Source organism: Podarcis filfolensis (assembly GCF_964270895.1).
Source record: "Podarcis filfolensis genome assembly, chromosome: 7".
Taxonomy (NCBI): Eukaryota; Metazoa; Chordata; class Lepidosauria; order Squamata; family Lacertidae; genus Podarcis; species Podarcis filfolensis.
In genome coordinates this window covers 71,076,493-71,102,272 of record NC_139603.1, presented here as the reverse complement: position 1 = coordinate 71,102,272, position 25,780 = coordinate 71,076,493, and the positions used below count along the sequence as shown (strand labels likewise).

The following is a 25,780-nucleotide window of genomic DNA, read 5'->3' as shown; positions in this document are numbered from 1 at the left end:
TCAATATAAGGGATTGAAATTATACTTGTTGTTGTATGTGTTTTGTATGGTTTGTATGTATTTTTACTGTTTTTGTTTTTTGGTTTGTTTTTTCTATTTTATATAAATTCTTAAAACCTTAATAAATATTTTATATATAAAAAAAAAGAGTATATCTATTTAACAACTCGATGTACTGCTTAACATTGTACCAGACCCAGCAACTCAAATGTAACCCTGTAAGGGAGATGCAAATAAAAGAACAAGAAGGAGGTAACAAACATAGGGTGCAGCCAGGTGGTCTGTAGTGGTCCTTCAAAAATTCTTGACAGCAAAGACTTTAGCTCCTCCCCTTCACTCTTATTTATGTGCTCTCTCCCATACTCAAGGACCTTTAAAAAAATCTTCTGTAAAGTGACAATTCTGGAAACATTGGGCCCAGCGATTAATAGTTGCTGCTGAAAAGTAGCAGCTAACAGCTCTGACAAGCATTTTTACTGTTCTGCCGCTCTTCAGTAGTATGAAAACACAACAGCTTCCTGATGAGTTTATAGTAATCCCAATGAAGAGTTGCAGACACCAGTTTAAAACATGCAGTAACCGTGGCAATAGGTCACTTGGGTGCTATATTGTTAAAAGCGAAATACCATTAAGAAAAAGAAAGCTGGTTTGCTGGCTGGCTGGGCGGGTACTATGCAGATGATAGGCCATTTTGCACCACAAAATGAATCTGTGCTCTGTTTACACTAGGAAATGAAACTCATTGGCTACTGGAAAGCTACTGACCCAGGCATAAATCACATGTGCTCTTGGTGACATAAGTTTAAAGAATGGAGGCTCATATTCGGGGCAGAGCTACGATGAAACTAATGAAGCTTAAGCTTCAGGTCCCCTATTCCCAGAGGGGCCCCAGAAGCGAATTTATTCATGCATGTGTATAACATTTCCCTAATTTTCATCTCCTCCATTAATCACTCTCTTCAATTGTGTTTTATGTCTTTGTTGTGCTGTATACCACCCTGATATCTTATGAGAGGGAGGATCAGCCTTCTTTATGGTCCAGCTCTCACTTCCATACATCACTACTGGGAAAACCATAGGTTTTCCCAGTAGTGATGTATGGAAGTGAGAGCTGGACCATAAAGAAGGCTGATCGCCAAAGAATTGATGCTTTTGAATTATGGTGCTGGAAGAGACTCTTGAGAGTCTCATGGACTGCAAGAAGATCAAACCTATCCATTCTTAAGGAAATCAGCCCTGAGTGCTCCCTGGAAGGACAGATCGTGAAGCTGAGGCTCCAATACTTTGGCCACCTCAGGAGAAGAGAAGACTTCCTGGAAAAGACCCTGATGTTGGGAAAGATGGAGGGCACAAGGAGAAGGGGACAACGGAGGACGAGATGGTTGGATAGTGTTCTTGAAGCTACAAACATGAGCCTGACCAAACTGCGGGAGGCAGTGGAAGACAGGAGTGCCTGGCGTGCTCTGGTCCATGGGGTCACGAAGAGTCGGACACGACTAAACGACTAAACAACAACAAATAAAGTATCTTTATCTCTCTCTCTCTCTCTCTCTCTCTCTCTCTCTCTCACACACACACACACACAGTATAGAAGTATACAGGTATAGAATTGCATTTCCCCCCTTTTTTAAAAAAATAATAATATTTAAATTCAATTTCTTCCAAAATGTTTTTGACATACAGGCAAAATCTCTGTCTCGTTTGTGGCAAATCTAATTTGTGGCCAAAAGCCCCATGATGAATTTATTTAAGTGCAGCAGTGTTACTTTGTTCCACTATCCATTCCTATTAGCAGCACCTTATTTTTAGTATAGCAAATAAGTGATAATCTCTGTTCATATTTTCCCTTCTGATTGCAAGCATGTGGATAGCTATCCTCCCTCCTCCTCCCCATACATTTTCTCAATTAAAATTAGCTTTCCTTTCTAGTTGCCGTTTGTTCCATGGAGAGAAACATACAGCACCATGTAGGTACAGGTATTTGCATGTTTTGCCCTATTGGGCAAAACTGGAATGCAAAAGGGAAAGAATTAACTCTTTCCTGCAAAACCACAGTTTGGAATCAAATAGGCTTCCCACAGCTGTTATAACATTTTAAATAGATGTAGGAGATCCTTTTTACATATTTTGCAGGTAAAAAGAGAAGAGTGGGAATGAGCTGTGTGATGCAGGGATGCTAGTGAGTTCTATCTATATGCCTACCAACAAAATATCGCTACTCAAGTAATCTTGGATTATGCATGTGGTCAGTTTGTTGATGAAATACGTTAATGATTTCATGTCTCTCGTTCAAAGTTAAAGGAAGTTCCTCTCCCAAAAGACCTCTAGGGAAAGTGTTCCCTTGGAATAAGGCTGAATCTACACATATGTGAAAAAAACACTGCGAAAATGGTTTTTTAATTTTTTTTTAAAATATATGTGGTATTTGCCATTAATTTACCAGCGTTATCTAGTGTCACATTTGTATAATGCACTTATATTTTCAGCTGCATAGCTGAGTCCCAAGTGTGCACCAATTTCCTATTCTGGTCTGGCAATACCTCAGTCCTTTGTGAGTACACCATATTTTCCCTTTCAAACAAAGGATGAACAAATCTATTTTCAGTTTGTTCTTGTGGTAGGTGTCTTGAACCACATGCACACTAGATTCCAGGTCTTTATCTGATGTGGAACTATCAACTAATCTCGTACCCCACCAGTAAGTAAGAGTCTAGAGTCCTTCTGTAGAGAAACAAACAAACAAATAATAATATTTTTATTATTTATACCCTGCCCATCTGGCTGGTTTTCCCCAGCCACTCTGGGTGGCTTACAGCACATATAAAAACATAGTAAAATATCAAGCATTAAAAACTTCCTAATACAGGGCTGCCTTTAGAGGTCTGCCTTCAGATGAACTACTGTATACAGTGGTACCTCAGGTTAAGTACTTAATTCGTTCCGGAGGTCCGTACTTAACCTGAAACTGTTCTTAACCTCAAGCACCACTTTAGCTAATGGGGCCTCCCCCTGCCACTGCGCCGCCGGAGCACAATTTCTGTTCTCATCCTGAAGCAAAGTTCTTAACCTGAGGTACTATTTCTGGGTTAGCAGAGTCTGTAACCTGAAGCGTATGTAACCTGAAGAGTATGTAACCCGAGGTACCACTGTAGTTCTTTATCTGCTTGACATCTGATGGGAGGGCGTTCTACGGGGCAGGTGCCACTACTGAGAAGGCCCTTTGCTTGGTTCCCTGTGACCTCACTTCTCGCAGTGAGGGAACCACCAGAAGGCCCTCAGAGGTGGTCCTCAGTGTCCGGGCAGAACAATGGGAGTGGAGGCGCTCTTTCAGGTATACTGGGCCGAGGCTGTTTAGGGATTTAAAGGTCAGCACCAACACTTTGAACTGTGCTTGGAAACGTACTGGGAGCCAGTGAAGATCCTTTAGGACCGGTGTTATATGGTCCTGGCAGCCACTCCCAGTCATCCGTCTAGCTGCCACATTCTGGATTATAGACAGATATGCATGACTCTACTTCCTATATATAAATGGCTCCTTCTGAGCACGGTGTTCAGGGTCCTGCTTCTTCGTTTATAACCATGCATATACTCAGAGCATCACAGCGTGAAACTGAAGGCTGGGTATAAAAATAAATATAAAGTTCTGGCAAGCCAAGCACTGTATAAAAATGTAAGTGATCTTTCATTATTAAGCTGCCTTGCTTAAATAAGAAATAGCTGCAATTCTTGAATCTGAACTTTGTCTCCCTCTTTGTCTCTTTCTCACTGTGTCTGCACGCTTGTTTACTTACCTTCTAATCCTTCGTAGACGTCTCCTGCTTTGATGGGTGCTGTCTTCAGGGTCCAAAATAATTAGTGTTGAGCCAAGAATAGAAGAAAAAGGTATGCTTGGGGGCCATGGCAGTGCCCTATGGCAGGATTTGACGCCTTCTCTTCTGAAGAACCAAGGCGTTCCAGAGAAACAGCCTGGGGAGATGCCATCATGTGGAGAAAGTGGATAGAGTAAAGTCCTCACCCCTCCTCCAAACACAGAATTCATGTATATTCCGAATGTTGGAAGGTTCAAGAACTGATAAAGGAAAGTACTTCTACACATATTTAAAGGTAAAGATACCCCTGACCATTAGGTCCAGTTGCGGATGACTCTGGGATTGCGCGCTCGTCTCACTCTATAGGCCAAGGGAGCCGGCGTTTGTCCGCAGACAGCTTCCGTGTCATGTGGCCAGCATGACTAAGCCGCTTCTGGTGAACCAGAGCAGCGCATGGGAACACCGTTTACCTTCCCGCCGGAGCGGTACCTATTTATCTACTTGCACTTTGACGTGCCTTCGAACTGCTAGGTAGGCAGGAGCTGGGACTGAGCAACGGGAGCTCACCCCATCGCGGGGATTCGAACCGCTGACCTTCTGATCGGCAAGCCCTAGGCTCGGTGGTTTAGACCACAGCGCTACCTGCGTCCCCTTCTACACATAGTGTATAATTAAACTATGGAACTCACTGCTGCAGGAAGCAACAATGGCCAGCAGCTTCCATGGCTTTAAAAGAGGATTGGACAAATTGATGGGAGGACAGGGGGCTATTGATGGCTGCTAGCCATGACGGCTGTGCCCTGCATACACAGTTGGAGGCAATAATGGTTCTGAATACCAGTTTTCAGAAACCACAGGAGGGCAGAGGGCTCTTGGTCTCAAGTCCTGCTTGCCAATTTCCCATACACATCTGGGTGGCCGCTGTGAGAACAGTCTACTGTATGAGCCATTGACCTGATGCAGTGTGTTTGCCATTCAGCTATCAGCCATTGTCCTCTCCGTCCTGCAACCGCTACTGAAAAACCCATCTTGCCCTGAGGAGAAACAGCTACAGATAGTTGCCTATTCTGTTTTGCTTGTAACATTTTGATTGGTGCGTCTTGTTATGTTCTTGTGTAAACTGCCACAGAAAGACCTCAAGGGCACCATTGCTCACACCAGGGCCATGTTGGCAACATCCGAGCTATGCATTGTGGTCTGCTTGGGTGCTTTGCAATCTGTTTTCAATCCCAGGCAGGTGCCAAAACATGGAGGTATACCAAGCCCCTCACAGGCCACCTCAAGGTGTGTATGTGTTGGTTTCTTTCTAAGCCTGTATGTGGTAATTCCTCCGACACCCAACAGAATTTTACTGGAGTATAGACAAGGCCTCTTCTGTTCCCTGTCTGAAAATTACTTTAACAACGATAGTGAAAACCCCACTAACAAACAGGATGGGGAATGAAACTGAATTAAAGCAGCTGCCTTAGTCAGTTGTGTAATTAGGGAACCTGCCCAAATAACATGCAACTGATATTCCTCACAATATAATCACATGTGATAGGAATGTTCAATGAGCCCAATTTGACTGAAAAATAGCTTTCATCTTTCTTTCACCTGCTTTCCCAAGCACGAAAAAGAGCCCTACCTTACCTTGAGGAAATATCTCTAACTTTCCCATCTTGAGTGGGAAAATTAATTTCTGCCATCTGATAAGATTCTTCTGAGGGAAATGTAGTCGCTTCAGCTCTGGTGGTGTCCTTCTTCAAAGTAAGTTTTATTCCACCCCTTCTGAGGCAGGTCTGACGGGTGGGATTCTGGCATGGAGGGCTTGGAGATTGCAGGGACAGGGTGCAGCCCCCATTACATGGTGGGCCCAGCTTTCGATGGGGCTTGATCCCTACTCAAAACAAGGCTGGGATTTTGAGAGGGGAGACTCTACATTTTGAAACTGCCCCTCCTCCAACATCAGCACCTTCGTTACTCCAAAGTAGGCATCGTCACACACCAGGTTGTGCCAGCTCATGTGGGCCAAGCCCTTTTCTCTCCCCAACCCCAGTATTTTTGGAAGGGAACCAGCCCCTCCCACATGTCCCAAAAATCAGGGGACGGAGGAGGCCGAGTGCAGAACTGAATGTGGCATGGTTTAAGTGGCTGGTTCCTGGCTGCAGGGGGAAGGAGGGTCGAAGCAGTCCCCCACCGGTGGCTGCGGCTGGAGAAGGGGCCATCTGCCATTGAAGCCACGCTACCAATGTGTTCGGCTCCACCAGCAGTTCCGCCCAACATTGGGATGTTGAGCACATGTGAGGCCTTGCGACATTCTGTCAGTCCCTCTAATTGCCCTCGCAATTGCGCATCTGGCACACACCATACATTTAACCCCCTGGCCCCCAAAATCGTCTGTGTGTGTGTTTTAAATGGTGTGTATGCAGGTTGCGTGCCTGGCATGCAAGTCTATATGTCTATATGACCTACTTTACAGCGGACAGTCCTCTAATGGGAGGGCCCTCAGAGGTCAGGGCTCTCTATTTGAAGATGCCCTCTGTCAGGCTTCAGGGAATTGACTTCCTCCCCACATGGCAGTAGGTAAGCAGAGCAAAGGAAAAGGAGTCTTCTTAGCAGTTCGAAACTTTAATAATCACAGTGAGAGAACAAAGAACACATCTTCTAGAAATGGCGGTGCTTCCAGATAAGGTTCACACCCTCTTACATCCCAATTAATCTACTACGTCTTGTAATCTGAGTTTGTACCCTCTGTGCTTTCTGTTCTGCGGTTTTCTGAGCTCTCTGTGACTTTGGAGAAGGGTGTGTGTGAATGCTGTCCAGAGACTGAATTTGTTAACCCTCTCTCTTCCAGTGTTTTCTCTCCTAGCTGTTCCCCACCCAGTATTTCCCAGCTTCTGCCTTCTGAACTAGGTCTCTCTGCAAACCACTGTTCCAAATCTATACTGTCTCCCTTCTCCTAGGAAGATTCAGGAACTGGATCTGGAGTAGGGGGAGGGGGAGGCTCCCACCATTCCTCATCTGTGAAGCCCTCCTTAGCACAGTCCTTGACACCCTCCATTTGAAGGACTGTCAGCCCAAGACCAGCTTAAAGACAACAAGAACAATAATAATGGGAAACAATAAAAAAGGGAAAGCTGCCCATCAACAGTTAATACCTGGACAACCTCCTGGCTACTCTTGCGCTTTTTTGTTTGAATGTGCATCTGTACCTACCCATTCCCAGATATTGACTGGTGTTGCAGGACAACAGCTTCCATCAACCCTGAGAGTTGGCCATGCCACGTACCATTGCCGCAATGTAGGGGCAGCCAAACCGGCGAAGCCCTCTAGCTGATAATAGACTTCAATTCTCACCAGCCCCAGTCAGCATGGCCAACTGTTAGAGATGATGGAAGTTTTTGTCCTGCAACATTGGGAGGGCATCACATTAGCACCCAGGCCTTAATGGAATAGTTTGGGTGACATAGATTGGTCCCTGCACCTTTAAGAGTGTTCCTAGTGTGCGGTGGAGATACTTGAATGTCTCCCTTGCTGCAAGTTGTTCTTCATTGGCTTGGGCTCCTGCAATTATGATTTATATGGTCTCTGAGGCAAGTTGTCCTGAGACCTACAGTGTTTGCTGTATATATAGGCTTCATACGGATCTGAGTGTCTTCCTTATAATTTATTTACTCACGAAGCGGATGGGAAGGTATTTCAGCAATGCACGACAAGTACAGGCCCCACCGTAACCTCAGTTTAGCCCCAAAATCTCCTGCAGCTCTTGGCGCAAGGAAGTCAAAGCTGCTCCTTTCTTAATCTCTGATTAGAAGTTCCTTTTCCCGTTGCGGGTAGGTGTGCCTTCCAGGAAAGTGTTGTGCGTTCAACCGACATTTCAGGGCCCCCGCCACCCAAGATGGTTTAGTAGATCATGAGGCAATTCATCACATACGTGCTAGGGTCTTGAGAGACAAAGGAAGTACTTCTTTCACATATATATTTTTTTAAAATGGATGGCTACAAATTAGACAAATCCAAGGGGGATATGTTGATTCTTCCCTCTATTTCTGATTGTCAGGCTGTGAGTATCATTTGTTTCGTAGCCCAAATTGCACAACTAATGCACCAGAGGGAAATATTAGTAGGCTTTGCAGAAGTACAAAAAACTTTATGGGGTGGGGAGAAGCCCATGGGAAAGTCTCACCACTGAAGACTTAGCAGTCTCCGCTGTAGAATGGTGGACGAATGTGGCTGCATACATGCCATATATTGAAAGCACAAGATGTCCCCCTCCAAAACCCCTAGGAACTGCAGTTAGCTAAGGTCTCTGGGAGTTGTAGCTCTGTGAGGGGTGAAAACTAGAGTTTCCATGATTCCTTGGAGAAGTCTTGCGTGTACACAGCCTGTGTGAGTGGCTGGAGGAGAAACTGAGTGAAGGGGCTAGAATTCTGAACAGCAGTCCTTCACGGTGCAACATTTTATTGCAGGTTCTACCTGTCAGTAGCCATGATGGCTAAGGGTTTAGAAAAAGGGGGGTTTCCTTCTGAATTTTCACTGCTAAGGCCTAGACAACAGGGAATGTCTGTCACCTTTATATCCTGTTCGAACTTTCTGAAGGCATATAACTGTGTTTGAAACTTACTGAGGAACTCAGAAGACCTTTGATCTGAGTTTTATGGTCATCTTCTTATGTCCATGCAGTTCCTTCCATTACCACGATTCTGTGCTTCTTTAGTCAAGGACTTCCCACTCTGACAGTTGTTAATGCCAGCTATTAATTGAACTGTGTGAAGGTTGTGTCGGAAGCACATTAGGTTGTAAATCATGCGTCTGGTAGAAAAGCGTTTATGATTTCTATTTTTGCCATGAACAGGAAATTGGGTTGGAAGGGATTCAGGTATTTTGTGTGATGTGAAAGTAACTTAACTTTATCTAGCAGCCTCAAAAGCAGGCAGGCAGGCAGGCAGGGAGGGAGGCAAGCAAGCAAACAAGCAAGCAAACAAACAAAAACCTACGCCAATCCCAAACAAACAAACTCTGTAAACTGTTTGTCACCCTTTTCAATGCCAAAGATATCAATTCATGCACACTTGTACTGATGCCGGTGTGCACAGATAGACAAGATATAGATTATGAGATAAACAAGTGGATATAAAAGCATCTTAAATGCTGGGGCTGCAGATGTACCATATATTTAAAGCACTTGGCTTCCCTCAAAGAATTCTGGGAATGTAGTTTATTAAGGCTGCTGGGAATTGTAGGTCTGTAAATTGCAGTTTCTGTAACTGGACTTTACCTACCACAGATCTAATCTACAATTCCCAGCAGCTTTAACAAACTACAATTCCCAGAATTCTTTGAGGGAAGCCATGTCCTTTAAATGTGTTTTAAATGTACTGTATGCTGTGTACGCAGCTTTAGGGGCCATTGCTTCTCAAGTTTTATTGTGGGTGAGTTCTGCAATGTCCTTGACACAGTAACTGGACATTGGCAGTGAATCTGTTCGGCTTTGATTTCTTCTGCAATGCTACCACAATTGGTTGCACTGCAGACCCTCCAGACAGTGATAAAGTGAGACAAAAATGAACTTGAACATTTCATTTCAAGGATGGAAGAGTTCAATTTACCAAGGCCTGGGCGCAAAAACCTCTGGGTGGCGGTGGGAGATCATTCCAGAATTCAGGTCCCACTACGGAGAAGGCCATTCTATGTGTTCCCTCCTTCATCCTCCAATAGCAGTGTTGATCAAGAGAAGAGTGTGCCTTGTCAGGATTGAGTTGGGTGGTAATGAAGGGGCTTCTCCTACAGATACTTGGATCACTGAGTTGTTTAGGGCTCCATAAAACCTTTACTATCTGAGCAAATGTCTAGTTCGCACCCACCCACCCACTCTCATACATATACCATACTGTTATGTCTGGCTATAAATACAAATCAGGGAGCCAGGGATGTAAGGAGGTTGAAGAAACCAAATGATAAGGGGTTAAAAGACACCAATTAATCCTTCAAAACAGAGGAGGACTTTTTTCAGTCTGGCTCAAACAGTCTGCTAACTAAAGTAGCAGATGAACAAAAACAACAAGAAGAAAAGATTTTATCAATGAAGAAAAGCTGTAATTCTGATCTGATGTTTTCAAAACACATTGGGGTGTGAAAACAATCAGAAAAATCTCTATGAAGTTAATTGGTTCTAATTATAAATTGCAGCTATGTTGGTCAATTAGATTTGACAAACTGCCCCATGATATTCTTGCAAGGAAGCTGGTAAAATGTGAGCTGAGTGGGGTACAGTAACTGTTAGGTGGATTTGTAGACAATGAACAACAGTGGGCCCAGGACGAAAACCTTTGACACCCCATTTGTTGCTTTTCCCCAGGATGATGATGGTCTGGAGAAGGCCAAAAGACAATGTCAGAGATGGTTTTTTCTGCTTGACAAAGAGGCACTGGGCTGAAATCTGAACATATTGTACAATATCTGAAATTGCCATCGGCAACATTGAACATAATGATGCACTTCCAGTTATAAAGCCACAAGAATCTTGGAATTTTACTAAGAATGACACTGAAAGTGAAAATCTTGGATGTGATGTGGAAGCTCAGTGTGAAGTATAGGACCATGAAGCCTTCTTTGCAGGACCTTGTTCCTCAACTGGCCCTCATTTGTTAAAGCTAAGGAGGTCTTTTGGTGGTGGGTCAGCACCTTGAAGGGAGACCACCTAGTAGCCCCATGCAAGTGAATTATAGGCATGGAATTATATACAAAGTGAATACCTGTGGGATATCCTAAGGATATAAAACACTATTATAAAATGCATCTGTGGTCATAATTCAATGCAGCGCAACAGATCCAGGTTCCAAGTAGGGTTTTCCTTGAGTCATTTGTCCTCAAGCAGCTTCCCCAGTTTTAAAAGTCATGCGCTGAGCTGCAAAGGGGACTGCAGGAGGAAAATTGCCATCGCAGAAGTTTAATGTGTACACAGTATTAGTTGCAAATGTGCAGTGCGGCTCAATGGATCAGTGCCAAGTTGTTTGAAATCTTAGTCGGGGTGGGGTGCGGGGGAGAGAAACCAGCATCATTGCTTCCCTCTTCCACATTATATATGCAAACATGCTTTTCAATCTTGTATCGACATGCAAAGAAATAATCTGGTGAGTTACATTTCCCAAACTGTTTGCTTTTGCTTTAATCATATCTCCGATGCAGAAATGATTCTGTGTTTTGATGAAAGAAATGAAATTGGTCTCTGTTCTGTTATCATGCCTGCTTTCTACCCCAATCGTTTGACAAGAATTGCAACCCACTCTCCGATTTAGCATTCCCTGAGAGAGTCGCTCGGTCACATACCCATTATACGAGAGCAGATATTTTCCATGTGCGGCGGTCTGTGTGTTAATGTTTACTGGAGGGGGGGGATTACAGCAAGCCTGGACCCTGCAAGTCCATTTAAATAGTTCAGTTTGAACATGGGAAGTCTATTAAGGTGGACTGTTCGACTCGTTAAACTTTGTCAAAAGGCTCTTAGCCGTTTTCTGTGCAGAGGGAGCTGAGCAGGCGTGCATGTTTGAGGTCATGCTTTGAGCCAGAGTGTAAGATGATCCTCCTTTGCCGAACCCATCAGGCATCCCTTCGCACAGGGACACACTCACTCACACACATTCCACTCAAGTCATCTTGTGAAAGGCTGCCGGCTTCCAACTTGGCTTGAATGTACAACCTTAATAAAACACGCCGAGGTCTCCGAGAAAATAGCAGTTCAGCCGCAGCGAGGGTAGGAGAAAGAGGCTGGGGCTATGCCTGGGCAGCTGACTCAAAGGCTGCATGCTGAAGTGTAACAGAGAGGAAACGATAAATCCCAGCTACTATGCAATAAATTGCTCCAACTCCGGCTAAGGAAGCAATCAGCTCTGGTGCACTTAGTCACTGTTGTTGTTGTTGGTTTTTTGTTTTTTTTAAGTCACCATTTATTATCTGAATCTTCTTCACTTTTCTTTACCTTCTCTGATCCCCCAAAGGGATTTCAAAAGGCAAGGTAAAGCTTTTTTTTTTTTTTTTAAGAAAAATAGAAAAGAAAAGGAAGGAAGGAAGGAAAGGGGTTGGGTCAAAATTGTCTCTAAGAGCAGGAAAGGAAAGGGACAGTAACATGACCATATTCCTTCAGCTTGCTTTCCTTGCTACACTTCTGACTCACCTAGGCTGCAACAATCCACGTCGGGGTCCAGAGTCCAGTGCCAGAAGATATAACCGGATTCAGCATGGACAGTGCACCTACACGTTCATCCTTCCAGAACAGGATGGGAACTGTCGTGAAAGCACCACCGACCAATACAACGCTAACGCTCTCCAAAGGGATGCCCCCCACATGGAGCAGGATTTCTCGTCCCAGAAACTGCAGCGCTTGGAGCATGTGATGGAAAACTACACTCAGTGGCTGCAAAAGGTAAGCACTCACTCCATTTTTTTTTTCGATTCCTCGCACACCTTGCTCAAGTTGTACATGCTATTCTGACTGAGATGTTATATTGGCCGGGCGAACATTGCGTACTTGCTGATAAAACGGTGACAGCATCCTCTCTGTTGTGGAATAAAGCAAATAAAGCTTGCTGCATGTTTCTTGAAGATTTCCCCCAATCCTAAAACAAAACAAAAATTTGATCTCTTTAGTTTCCGAACATAAAAGCTGAGGCTTATAATAATCCGTTAGGAACTTCTGAAGGAATACATTTTATAACATGTGCTGGTAGCTTATGATCAGCTAACCTGTTGACAAGCTAAAACAGGCTCTTAAAAAATAAACTGCATGCAACATTTTAAGCATAATCTTGGTGCTCGTGGAAATAAGTATTGCCAGTTGGTTAGGTAAAAGATTAAGCATTATGGATCTATAAAGAGAACTGTAAAGGTTTTTTCTTTTTTAACCCTCATAAAAATAAAACAGCTCGCATCTTATATCAATATCAAGTTGAAATTTATTCCAGGGGATAACTGATGAATGGTTTAAGGGTAATTACAGTAATCGTTCACTCCATTGTGCCGCATCAATAAACCACTGGACTCCTTCCTTATTTTGGTTCAGCTAAGAAAAAGTTGATACAAGTTAGTAATGTTATAAATGTGCTTAGTCAGAAGAATTATGCTGGAAGTTTTAGATGAGACATGCATGCACCTTAGTAGAACTGTGGCTAGGTAAAGGGTTTGCTGTTTTTGTTTACACTGGATTGTCATCTGAAAAGCAGCTTTGAATCACACATCCCAATAAATCACCTAACTAGTGATTTGAAAACTTTTTGGCCATTCTCTGTGCCTGAATATTCTGAGGCTGCCTTTCTACATTCTATGCACAATCCATTCCTTAATTATACTAAATGGTCACTAAATGTGGTTCATTATATCGCAACAGTGATAATCACCTGGACAGGTGGATTTCATGAGCACAATCCTGCACTACAATCCTATGCACCTTGACCCAGTAGTAAGACCCACTGTTTTCAGTTACTCCTACATAATGGTGCATAGAATTGCAGCTTTAAAGCTTTCCGGAGAAGATCTGCCTCATTTAGACTTATGAATGTGTTGCTACTGCAGTTTTACTGGTTTAATGATGCATTTTAACCTGAAGAACGCTTGGGAGGAACCCAAGTGGCTTCCATGCATCACAATTCCAAGTGCATTAGATAAGACTAATCCAATGCATTGGGAATTCCTCCTAGTTAAAGGTTTGTAGAATTTCAGCCTGTGCCTCCAACTTCATTGAGAGGAGACTTAAAGTAGAGGAACACTTTTATAATAAACACTTGTTCTATTCAGCATGGCTTTGAGCAAACCTTATGCAGGAGAGAAGTGTGTGCATTCACAAATCCTCTGTGTTCACGTGTCATTGCTTCTCTTGTGGAAAGAGCTGCTCTGCTAGAAGGCATCTAGGATGTTGTTCCGTGTTCTGCATTTGACCACTAGGGACTGAACTAAGCCCACTGTTTTATTTGCAATCTGCACAAGGGGGGGGGGCGAGAGAGGGGGAAGTAAGGGAGGAAAAAAGCCTACTTCTGAATTGCAGTTGGCCCCCAGGCTCTAAGAGAAGATAGCCACTGGCTGACTCATCACCTAAGTGGTATGTCTAGGGAGAGCACCCTTCAGTGGTTATTGGAATTTTGAAATTAGGCAAAAGGTTTCCTGATGGGTCCTTTCAAAGCAGCAAACAAACAAAGGTCACATCTCTTTCTGTGTCACTATTTCACAAAACAAAATAGCCTGCTTCCCAGCATTATAGGTGGTGGTGCAAACGACTCACTTCTATTGGGCTCCATTATAATATCCATTTGCTGCATTGTTGGTGTCAATGTGGGCCATTTATATTGTAATTCCTCCTTTTTTATAGCAAAGACTATATTACAGTTCCAAAGCTGAGGTTTATGCCCCCTAATTCCCTCTCCCCAAATCCCGTCTGTTCAAATAAGTTTCTGTTTGAGCAATATATTGCCACAGACAGAGTAAATGAGAAATATTACTAGTCCCATGGCTATGACCCAAGTGCAGCATTAGAACTGCTTTAAGAATCTGGGAAGATATATATTTATATTCACAGTGCTTGTGTCTATGTGGGTTCCTGAGCCTTTCCTGTAATGTATCACATTCATTAAAACTGTTCGGCATTAGAGCACGTCAGAACATATTACTTCTATTAGAACATATCCCAAACACAGTCTTGTACACTTTGGAAGGCAGACTGGCAATGTAAGAAAGGATTGTAGTATGCATTGTTTAACGAGGAAGTTGACATTGCGAGGGTCTTAGTTTAGCTAATCTGGAAGAAATGTAGCCTGGTCTGTCTTTAACGAAAAGCGAAAGGCAGCAGATTTTGGGAAACAAAATAAATATTTTTAAACCCCTCTTAAAATGAACTGTCAGTTTAAATCTTCCTGAGGATTGCCTTGTCTGAGTTTCTGCATTGTCCAATGACATTTGCATATTTACGGTTGGTGCGGAAGTGATTGGCTGGAGGAAGACTCAGCTTAGCAATGAGGGGCTCTTTTGCCGAAACTACCAGAAGGTGATGGTTTGGGAAGCCTATTTAGCACTTTTCCCTCGAAGGATTTGTTTTAACAAGGGTAGCTTCCTTCGTTATTTAACCCTGGGCTGCGCATCTGCCATGTTTGTTCTAACAGCGTCAAACAGACTGCTTACTGGTTTTTATTCCTTGCAATAACTGGCTGTCATGCAGCATTGAAATGCTTAGGTTGTAATTTCAGTGTTTAAACATTGTCAAAGAATAACTGACATTTTTAGCTTGGCAACTATTCAGGATTTTTTTCCCATGCTGAGCGAATGTATGGTACCAATAGAAGTACAAATAGTTTCACAACTGTGCAGATGTATGTATGGTATCCATTTAGCCCTCTCTCAACACAATGCTTGAGATTGCTGTAGGTGGATGAAGTTGCACATCGGCATAATGCGGCCAGCATTTTTTTTTAAAAAAAAAACTCTCTCAAAACCGTTTCTAGCAAAAGTGTTTGGCATTCAATACCCAACAGTTAAAAGCATAACCTTGTTAAAGAGAAACCACTGGCGGTTGTTTCTGTAATCAGCCCAAATCTAAATTAAAAATGGGTCTGTTAAGCCGATCTCCCATGAATCAGATTGGAAGATAATTCAGGGGAATGTTCTCTGTTCCTCTTACCATGTGGCAGAGTTTTCATGACTGAGTAATTTGAATATGTTTTCATAAACCTCTCCATATACGCTTGGGATGCCTGATCGCATGTTGTACCTATTTTCTGACTGTAGACGACTTTAGTCTGTTAAGGGTGTTGTGTATGGAAGATGATGGCTCAGCATATATGATAGCCTTACAATGTTGACGTTTCCTGAATTTAGGCAGACAGAATGTCTTTTCTGTTGTCATTCTCAAGATCCTATCTTGCCTGTTTGTTTCTGTCCTGTTCATATATTGCCTTTCTCAGGCCACATCTGCAACTATACATTTAAAGCAGTATCATGCCACTTTAAACACTCATGACTCCCCACAAAGAATCCTGGGAACTGTAGTTTGTTAAGGGTACTGAGAGTTAATTTCACAGTGCTACGATTCCCGGAGTTCCCTGGGAAGAGGGATTGTCTTAAGCTACTCTGAAAAAAGATGGAGGAAGGCAGGTTTCATCTCAAGCTCCAAGTACAAGCTGGCAATGCAGTGAAAAGTGCTAACTGAGCCATTATCCTTCAGTGCTTGCTTTCTGCAAGCAGGGAGATGAGCAGGTTGTCATTGTTTTGCATACAGCAGCTGTTGAAAATGTTATCCCCACTCGCAGTCTGAGGTGGTACAATCCATTCTACCATCTCATTCCCACCTGGTTTTGCTCCATGTGTAGCTCAGTCCTAACCATCAGTTAGCAACTAAGAATGATAAGTGCCATATCATAGAGAACCATGGTCCAACTTATCTTTTAAAAAAGCCCTTCTGAGCAGTGTGACTTGGCCATTTCATAATGTATGCTGAATTTGTGGAGTTTTATTTATTTATTTATTTATTTTAGATTTGCGCTCAAATTGTTGTGTATGTATTTATTTCTCTTAAACGTTCTGTTTTCTGATCTCTTTACTGAGCACCACTTCAGAAACATTGGTTGGCAGCTCCTTTATAAATTCTTCAATAAACAAACAAACTGAAAAGCCACTTAAGTAACGCAGATGGAGTTCAGAGAGAAGAGAAATCCCAAAATGCTTTACTAGAGAAACTGTACAGAACATTGTATAATATGAGGAGAAGTAGAGGCTTTATCTTTCTGACTTCAGGCCTTGTAGACAGCAGGGAGGCATTCAATCAAACATACAGAGGAAAACTCACTCAGTACTACATAGCCAGTGAGACCATGTGCTACCTTAACAAACATCATGCCGCTCTGGCTGGTTGCTAAGCAATACCTCCACTTGTCCAGTCTTGGCTAGTTGGCTAACAGAACTAACCATGAAGTTGCACATGAAATTATCCTTGCAGTTATCCTTCAATTAAAAGGTACTCTGAACATCAATGTTCTTCCCTGAGTAGTTGGTTTCTAAAGGAGTAAGAAATCTGTGTATGGATTTCTGCGGTTGCAAGGTGTTGTAGATCACATGCCCAGGGTGGATGTGATCCATTTTCTCTCCTTTTGCTATTCCCTTTTCACTTTTTTCTGATACCTGACTCCCCCTCCTTCTCTTTTTCCCACTTTTTCTCCCCACCCCAAAATGAACCAACCTGAATACCCTCTGAATTATTATTATTATTAAATTATTATTGTTATATTTTATTTATATTCCACCCATCTGACTGGGTTTCCCCAGCCACTCTGGGCAGCTTATAGCACTTTTTTTTTTTTGTAAAACACTAGGCATTAAAAATTTATTGATACAGGGCTGCCTTCAGATGTCTTACAAAAGTCAGATAGTTGTTTATTTCCTTATCCGATGGGAGGGCGTTCCACAGGGTGGGAGCAACTACCGAGAAGGCCCTCTGCCTGGTTCAGAACAATTGTATGGGAAGCAACTGAATCCAGTAAGAAATTCTCCAACTCCACGTTCGACCAGTGCTTGCTGGGATAGAATCCTTAGTTACAATATCAGCTGAGATTTATAGTTTTTCTAAGCATTACTGAGATTTAAGATGTGGCAATAAACCAAATCTCTTCTTGGCAGTGTCCATGAAACACTTTTCTGATCATTTTGTACAGAGAAAAAACCTAATGCACAGACTTTAGTTCATTCAGTTATGATAGCCTCCTCTCCATCTCAAAAACGAGAGAGATGTTGGATGATGCTAGTTGGTGCTATTCAATGCACCTCTTTTCAGTGTCACCCAACTAGGAATGGAGGAGAAATTAGATTCGTTATGCATTTAAAGATGAATATATCAGATTCACAAGGGACGCGGGTGGTGCTGTGGGTTAAACCACAGAGCCTAGGACTTGCCGATCAGAAGGTCGGCGGTTCGAATCCCTGCGATGGGGTGAGCTCCTGTTGCTCGGTCCCTGCTCCTGCCAACCTAGCAGTTCGAAAGCACGTCAAAGTGCAAGTAGATAAATAGGTACCGCTCCTGCATAAAGGTAAACGGCATTTCCGTACACTGCTCTGGTTCGCCAGAAGCGGCTTGGTCATGCTGGCCACATGACCCGGAAGCTGTACGCCGGCTCCCTCGGCCAATAAAGCAAGATGAGCGCCGCAACCCCAGAGTCGGCCACGACTGGACCTAATGGTCAGGGGTCCCTTTACCTTTACCTTTATATCAGATTCACACTTTCCAAAACAATATGAAAATTGAAACACATCTTTCCTTTGAAATTCACAGTCCCCCCAACAAACATCATTTAGCAAGCATGCATAAAAATGAAGATATTATTGAAAAGAACATATAAAAGTCTATTTTTCCGCCCTGTGGAACGCCCTCCCACCAGATGTCAAATAGAAAAACAACTACCAGACTTTTAGAAGAAATCTGAAGGCAGCCCTGTTTAGGGAAGCTTTTAATGTTTAACAGACTATTGTATTTTAATATTTTGTTGGAAGCCGCCCAGAGTGGCTGGGGAAACCCAGCCAAATGGGCGGGGTATAAATTATTATTATTATTATTATTATTATTATTATTATTATTTTCTATTAGAGGAAATTGCTTGTGAAATGTGTGCATTACTCAAAACAGCATTTAAAATTTGGAGGCATTCACATTACAATGCTGGTGAAATTTCATGCGGATTTATATAGATATAGGTATAAATTGCTGGAAAATGTGGAGAGCTGTATTTAAGATTGGGTTGATGAGAAATGGAGAGAAGTGACATTGACAGATCCTTCCATCCTTATGGTTGGTTAGCCACCCACTTTGTCTCTAAGCCAGAATGACCAGGGGAAGTAGTGTTTTGGGAAACTTGTGGCTGGTGACGAGGGAAAGCCATGAGACAGATTTTAAAATGCTGTGGGTTGCTCTTGGTTGGTCAAGCCTGTGTAGTCTCAATCTGATCTGGCTGAAGCCCTGATACACCCAAATCAGGCAGATTTGGGTCAGTACTTGAGCTTTGACCAAACTGGCTACACAGCCCTATTTTTCATCACTTAGTCCTTTAAGCTGGAAATGTTAGAGACAGAACCAGGCACTTTTTTTTGAATGCAAAGCGTGTGTCTGCCCCTGGGCTAAAATGCTCTTTGTATGACAGAGCAGTATTGCCCAGAGTCTGGGAAGGAATTTACCCACAGCAGAACCAATGGTGGTTACAAAGCAGTCGCTGTGAGTGGGTGAGAAATTCAACTTCCCTACACTCTGTTTTGGGATTCTTACACCTGCGGCCAAGAACAGAGTCAGGCTGGAAGCGGGATTTTATTTAGCAATGAAAATTGTCTCAAAAGCAATGCACTTTGTGTCCAAAAATAAAAATAGTTGGCTGCTTTGGGCATTAAAAACATCTTTCTCCTATTCATGTGGCTGAATTTCGTTAAGAGCTTTATTCATCCACATTCTGGTAACCCACAGAGATATTCCAAGTGCCCACAACAAAAGTCAAGGGATCCCCAGCGTAGAAATGCTAAGGATTGGTCAGAATTGAGAGATTACTTATTTGGCAATGATAAAATAAATACACGCAAGTGGAAGCATCAAAGGGCCATTAGAAAAGAGAATCAGCCTATCTTGCTTTGGGGGGGGGGCATCATCACATTTCTTTAGTTTCTCAAAATGTTTCCCAGGCTTTGATGGAGAGCCTTGTCACAATGGGCCATCCAGCCCCGAATTATTTATTTTCATTAATAACAGTGGTAGGTCGGCGCTTTGCGGTCACACTAAATCATAGAAAACTATCAGTCATCAGACTTGTCTCTAGGCTTGTCCCTGACATTCTCCCTGGGAGAACTCACTATCCCTAAAGCACCAGTGTATATTTTACTAATCAAATGCAGAGGACAAATAGAGGCAACTGCTAATGTGATGAATAAATGGTGTATGTATGAGCTGCTAGGGTCCAACAAGGGATATCTGCAGATGGCAGTCAGCATCTTCTTGCACATCTGTTGCTGGTGTGGACGTGCATTTGAATGTGGGTCTACTGGCTGGACCAAAATGGCCCTCTGCATTTTTATTTTTTTTTAATTAAAGATTTTCTTGTCTTAAAGAAGTATGTGTAATGTCTCTCGTATTTTTTCCATGTAACATTTTTACAAATCAGTTTCATTTGTTGAGACATTAGGGGTGGGGGGGGGGGAAGATGGGTGGGGGTGGGGTCGGGTGCCGATGTTTCTATTTTGCTTAATGTATGTAGGGTTTGGTGTCAGCGCTGCTCGTGCTGTTCATTTGTGTTTCTTTGGTGGTGAGAGAGGTTGGGGTTGGCCTAGGGTGCGGTTGTTTGTTTGTGATTGGCTGTGGTGATCTTTGCTTTTGTGTGTGAGTGGGGTGGGTGGGTGTTTTGGATCAGGTTGGCCATATTGATTTGTATGCTGTTGGTGGCCAAGAATAAGCCCCAAATACCTGCACATCCCCACCTCAGAAGGAGGATGGGGAATCCCCAACATAGAAGCATATTACATTGCCAACCAAATACGCCATATTATCCCATATATACTAGAAGATGAGACAAAACAATGGGTACACCTAGAGAGGGCCCTCTGCATTTTGTGGCCCTGTTCATAAGCAGTGAAGCAGGGGAAGGTTTATCCCATTGTGGCAGGGGAGGGAGGTTTACACATTGAAATTTGCCACTGTTGTGGGGTCACTCACCTTTAGCAGATGGTGTCTTCTTCGTTCTATTTTTAAACTGCTAGTGGGCACTTTGCTCTCTCGTAGCTCCCAGATGCCATACCTAACAACCAAGGGATCATGAGACATTGTTGACAAGGCTGAAGACTATGAGAACTCTTGAGTTGCAAGGTTCATACATACATACATACATGCTTAATGTTATGATTTTTGAGAGAACATTCAAACATGCTATTCGCCACCTGGATTCTCGTGGCGTATTTTAAGAGAGCTGTGCCATATGATGTTTTCTAAGAAAGCATACATAGGTTTTCAACAAAGCTTGAGACAAAGCCATCCTTATGAATCCTCTTGCCAAAAAAAGTCTATTTTGCCTGGGTTTTGCTGGACAAGATTAAAGCTTTTAATTGGGAAACATTTAAACCTATGCATTGATCTCGTCCCACTCTTATTTACTGTACTTCTGTTTCAGTGTATCTGAAGAAGTGTGCATGCACACGAAAGCTCATACCAAGAACTAACTTAGTTGGTCTTTAAGGTGCTACTGGCAGAAAAAAATTTTTTTGTTTTGAAAGATGTATCTGTTTTTCTGCAGTGTTGGGGAAAGCTTGCTTGTTCTTGCACAGTGCTTCTTCCTTGCTGCAACAAATAGGATAGCCTACCTGAAATTCTGGATTGCAGCCAGCAGCAGCAGCTTTGCAAAAATACTGGGCCCTGGGGAAGGTCGATTCTGTAAAACGCTCATAATTGCTCCAGATTAATAGTGATGCTTGTTTCAGTTTCTAACTAGATCCTCGCCAAAACAGACACAAGTTGGGCAACAAATTTGATAACAAACCTGGGGAGATATTAGTTAGTAGAACACTTTAAAATTGCACTGTTCCAAAGTTTTACAGTACTCTCTCCTGTCTGTTTCAATATTTACCTGATCTATATTTATTTTTTCCTTCCTTCCTTCCTTCCTTCCTTCTATTGCTCACCACTATTTATCTTCAATAGGGATGTGGGTGGTGCTGTGGGTGAAACCACAGAGCCTAGGGCTTGCTGATAAGAAGGTTGGCGGTTCAAATCCCCATGACGGGGTGAGCTCCCATTGCCGGGTCCCTGCTCCTACCCACCCAGCAGTTCAAAAGCACATCAAAGTGCAAGTAGATAAATAGGTACCGCTCTGGCGGGAAGGTAAACAGCATTTCTGTGTGCTGCTGTGGTTCGCCAGAAGCGGCTTAGTCATGCTGGCCACATGACCCGGAAATTATACGCCGGCTCCCTTGGCCAGTAAAGTGAGATGAGCGCCGCAACCCCAGAGTCGTCCACGACTGGACCTAATGGTCAGGGGTCCCTTTACCTTTACCTTTATTTATCTTCAAATCTACTCCCCCAGTACAACTTTTCAAGGTTTCTATATAGAAAATGGGTTTCAGAGCTGCTTAAATAACAACATTCTTATAGGCTGAAAGAGCAGGTGGTGGAGACTTATATCAAACATTTATACTTGAGGTTTCTCAGTATTTTAAGGTCACCATGCAGTAGAGCTTTAAATGCATGTAGGGTTTTGTGGCAATCACTATGCATTATGAAGTTATTCCTGACAGCCCTTGAAACTAACACTGCTCTTAACTTGGGCGCATTTTATCTGATAATTTGAGAAGTATATCAGTTGCTGACCTTTGGAGCATTCAGTGATCTTGGAAAATATTTTATGCAGCTCTGAAAGTTCCAGGGATAACTCTTCAAAGCTATATCCTAAACAGCTTTTCTTTTTCTTTCTTTTTATTCTCTTTTTCACATTTTGCCCTTCAGAGGCACAGAGAGTTGACTTGCCCTTTGGGCTGTCTTATTTATGCGTGCTCTAAAGTTGTCTGCCAATGTGTAAAGGAGCTTCCTTCCTAAAGATACCATCTCTGGATTAAATAGACTGCCTTGCCCAGGTCAGATCTAAGGAGCAGCTGTTTGGGACATTGGCTCTCACTTCGCTAGGGAAGAATTGGAGTCAGTCTTCCAAGGCGGGGAGACATTTATGGGATGCCAACACTGTTTGGAGATGTGAACTTTACCTTAAAACCAGAGGAAGCATGTAAACATGAATAATGTCTCTCTAATATGTCCTGGTTTTTATATTATTATTCAGATGCCTCCTGATTCTGTGTGGAATGGGAGGGCAACACTGTTGTTGTTAAAATGCAGATTGCATCCTTTGCAGAAACTGATAACTTCCTAGAGCAGATATTTTGGCACAGAGAACTTTGGCCTGGTTTCAGTCAGCCACACCCAACATATGCCAGTTTTGTTTGTTTGTTTATGTTCTGTTCCCTATAGCTGCCACAACCCAGTTATTGCTGTAGTGGTCTTTCTCAAGTGAACAGCCTATATTGTTGTTGTTGTTCAGTCGTTTAGTTGTGTCCGACTCTTTGTGACCCCATGGACCAGAGCACGCCAGGCCCTCCTGTCCTCCACTGCCTCCCGCAGTTTGGTCAAACTCATGCTGGTAGCTTTGAGAACACTGTCCAACCATCTCGTCCTCTGTCGTCCCCTTCTCCTTGTGCCCTCAATCTTTCCCAAAATCAGGGACTTTCCCAGGGAGTCTTCTCTTCTCATGAGGTGGCCAAAGTATTGGAACCTCAGCTTCACGATCTGTCCTTCCAGTGAGCACTCAGGGCTGATTTCCTTAAGAATGGATAGGTTTGATCTTCTTGCAGTCCATGGGACTCTCAAGAGTCTCCTCCAGCACCATAATTCAAAGCATCAATTCTTCAGCGATCAGCCTTCTTTATGGACCAGCTCTTATTTCCATACATCACTACTGGTAAAACCATACCTTTAACTATACGGACCTTTGTTGGCAAGGTGATGTCTATACAGCCTATATACCATGGCCATATTACATGTACATATGCTACAGATGGGGAAACTGTGGAATTGTCTGTAGTGGATGTGTTTGCTCATGCTTTGTAAGTGTAATTATTTGCAGTTGTGAAAAATTCTTCCCCTACCTTGTCTATGTCACACTAGAGGAACATTCTGAAGATTCACCACACCTTCTTTGCCTTGCACCATCACTATTATCTTACAAGCACCTCCCCACTCCCTTGCTTATGGAAAGTTTTACACATTTACTGTGGTATTGTTGTGTGAAGTCCTCTGCCAGAACTTGCAGGATAGTGTCATGGCTGTAGTCTCTTCTAATAGGTTATTTTTGTATCCACCAGAGGATATTTTTTACTGCGTTTTTTAAAAAGAACTTTATCTAATATAAAAATGCCGTGTCTTGGACACGATGCAAAACCAGTTGTCAATGAGAGGCATTCCAGGTATATCTTGCATGATGCCGATTAACACAGAAACACAGATTTGCAAATGTTCAGGCAATATTGTCTTTCAGCTATTGCCAACATGTTTCTGAGGAGCTTTTTGGAATAGCCCAATGAAATTAGGTCACCTCTCCTGTAATGAGATCACTTACCTCATCTGGGATCACAATAAATAGACACAAATTCTATTTATTCTGTAGGATTTAATTTGTGTGTCTTCCAGTAATGGCCGGATAGGGGTCCATTCTTCTTCCCTCAGAATTAGGCCTCTGTGGGATTCCCTAGGGCAGCTAGGAAACCCCTGTTTCCCTCATAGAGCTACAATTTGAAGAGTTCCATGGGAAGAGCAATTGATTGTCAAGCCATTCTGGGAATTGTAGCTCTCTGAGAGGAAAAGGCGACTGACTCCTAACAACTCTAAGCCAGACTAAAGGCTCCAGCATTCTTTGGGTGAACCCACTGTTTAAAGTGGTATATTGCTTTAAATATACCTTGCTTTTTAAATGAAAGTTGGGAATCTGGGGTTTATGGGGGGTTTGGGGGACAACTACTGGAGTGTGCATTCATGGGGTGGGTCCTCTGAAGGGTACTCTGCACTGGAGAAGTTGGAAGGCCTCAGTACTACAGCTTTTGTCAGAGCAGTTGGCTCACTTTGAGATTCTGCAACTCTAGCCTCTGTTGCTGATGATCCCATTGCACCCTGTAAGCTTCTGCTTTAGGGTCAAGAAAGGAAAGGAGGGTTCATTCATGCATACTCAGCTCAAAATGGTGGTGATGCACATGCTAGCTTTCAAACTACCATAAAAGATTTTTTTTTAAAAAAAAAAATGCTGTAGACCACTGATCCTTACATTTATCAGACTTCATCGCATTCACGAGTGACAGCAACTAGTTGAAACTGTGAAAAAGAGCAGCCTTATGTAAACTTACTAGAAAGTGTTACATTCCTTTTGCCCTTCTGCAGTAATTAAAATGAAAAAGAAAAACATTGTTGAAACCTTGAATGTGGTGTAAAGAAACCGAGAAGTGTGTTACCAGATTTGACTTTATGAATCAACATTTTTACACTCCCACATATCCTGGAAAGATTTAGTGGTTTGTCCCATAGAAACTCTGGAGGAACTGTGAAAAGCTGGAAGTGTCTCACACTCCCTTCCCCAACTGTTACACAGAACACAACCGTGTGACATAAATGCTTTTAGAATGATGGGACCTGTGACTTATGTACAGAGGAAGAGTGCATGTGCACTTCTACGAACAAAAGTCTTGGCTTTGAAGTCACTTGAGTTTCCTTTGTTCTTTTTCCACTGAACGATAATTTAACGTGATGGAATATTGGAAACTAGCTGTAGACTGAAATCCCACTTTTTTATCCTTAGCGAATTTCAAGCTGGATTCCGTCAGCTCTCCAAATGTCCATGTGGTTTTGAATCCTGTCGTATAACTCATTCCTACTTTGGAAGGGTATCAGAAAGTCTAGGGCTGTACCTATTTTGGGAAAGTGTGTTGGGTTGTGTAGTGTGTGTATATTTTGGGTTGTGCGTGTGGTCAAACCCCTCCCCCCCATTATAGTACAGACTTCCTGGCACACACATGCTGTCTTTATAAATCAGAATTAATCCATCCATTTGCATGCCAAGAAGTCCGCAGTTCCATTGTTAATTTGATCATTCTGCACAACAGAGGCCTAATAGAGGCATTTAATTTATAAAGTCTTTGAAATCAAATAGCAGTGGGATGTAAATCAGTATCAAATCTACTCAGACAGTTTTGCCCAGTTTAGCATTCATTAACCCCATCATCCCTCAAATAATTCACTTGTGTTTTCATGTTCTTCCATATTATTTAGTAACGTGAAATTACCCCAAAATAGCAACCCACTACTCACCAGCAGGTCTATCAACAATTATTAAGATGATAGCTAAATTGAGTGTTTGTTTTCAGAGCTAGTGTACCTCTGAATACCAGATGTTGAATACCAAATGCTGTGG

General features: G+C 42.7%; 1 protein-coding gene across 2 annotated transcripts in view; it reads left to right on the top strand.

Annotated features, from left to right (window-relative positions):
• ANGPT1 (angiopoietin 1) overlaps nt 1-25,780 on the top strand; it is a 166,431-nt gene that overhangs the window by 4,114 nt on the left and 136,537 nt on the right. The window contains exon 2 of one of the 2 annotated variants that reach the window (XM_083622135.1): nt 11,969-12,213. In XM_083622135.1, the coding sequence (XP_083478261.1) occupies nt 12,136-12,213 (78 nt within the window). In that variant the 5' untranslated portion in view covers nt 11,969-12,135. Of the gene's footprint in view, nt 1-11,368; nt 12,214-25,780 lie in introns of those variants that run through there. The other variant, XM_083622134.1, reaches the window with a different exon arrangement.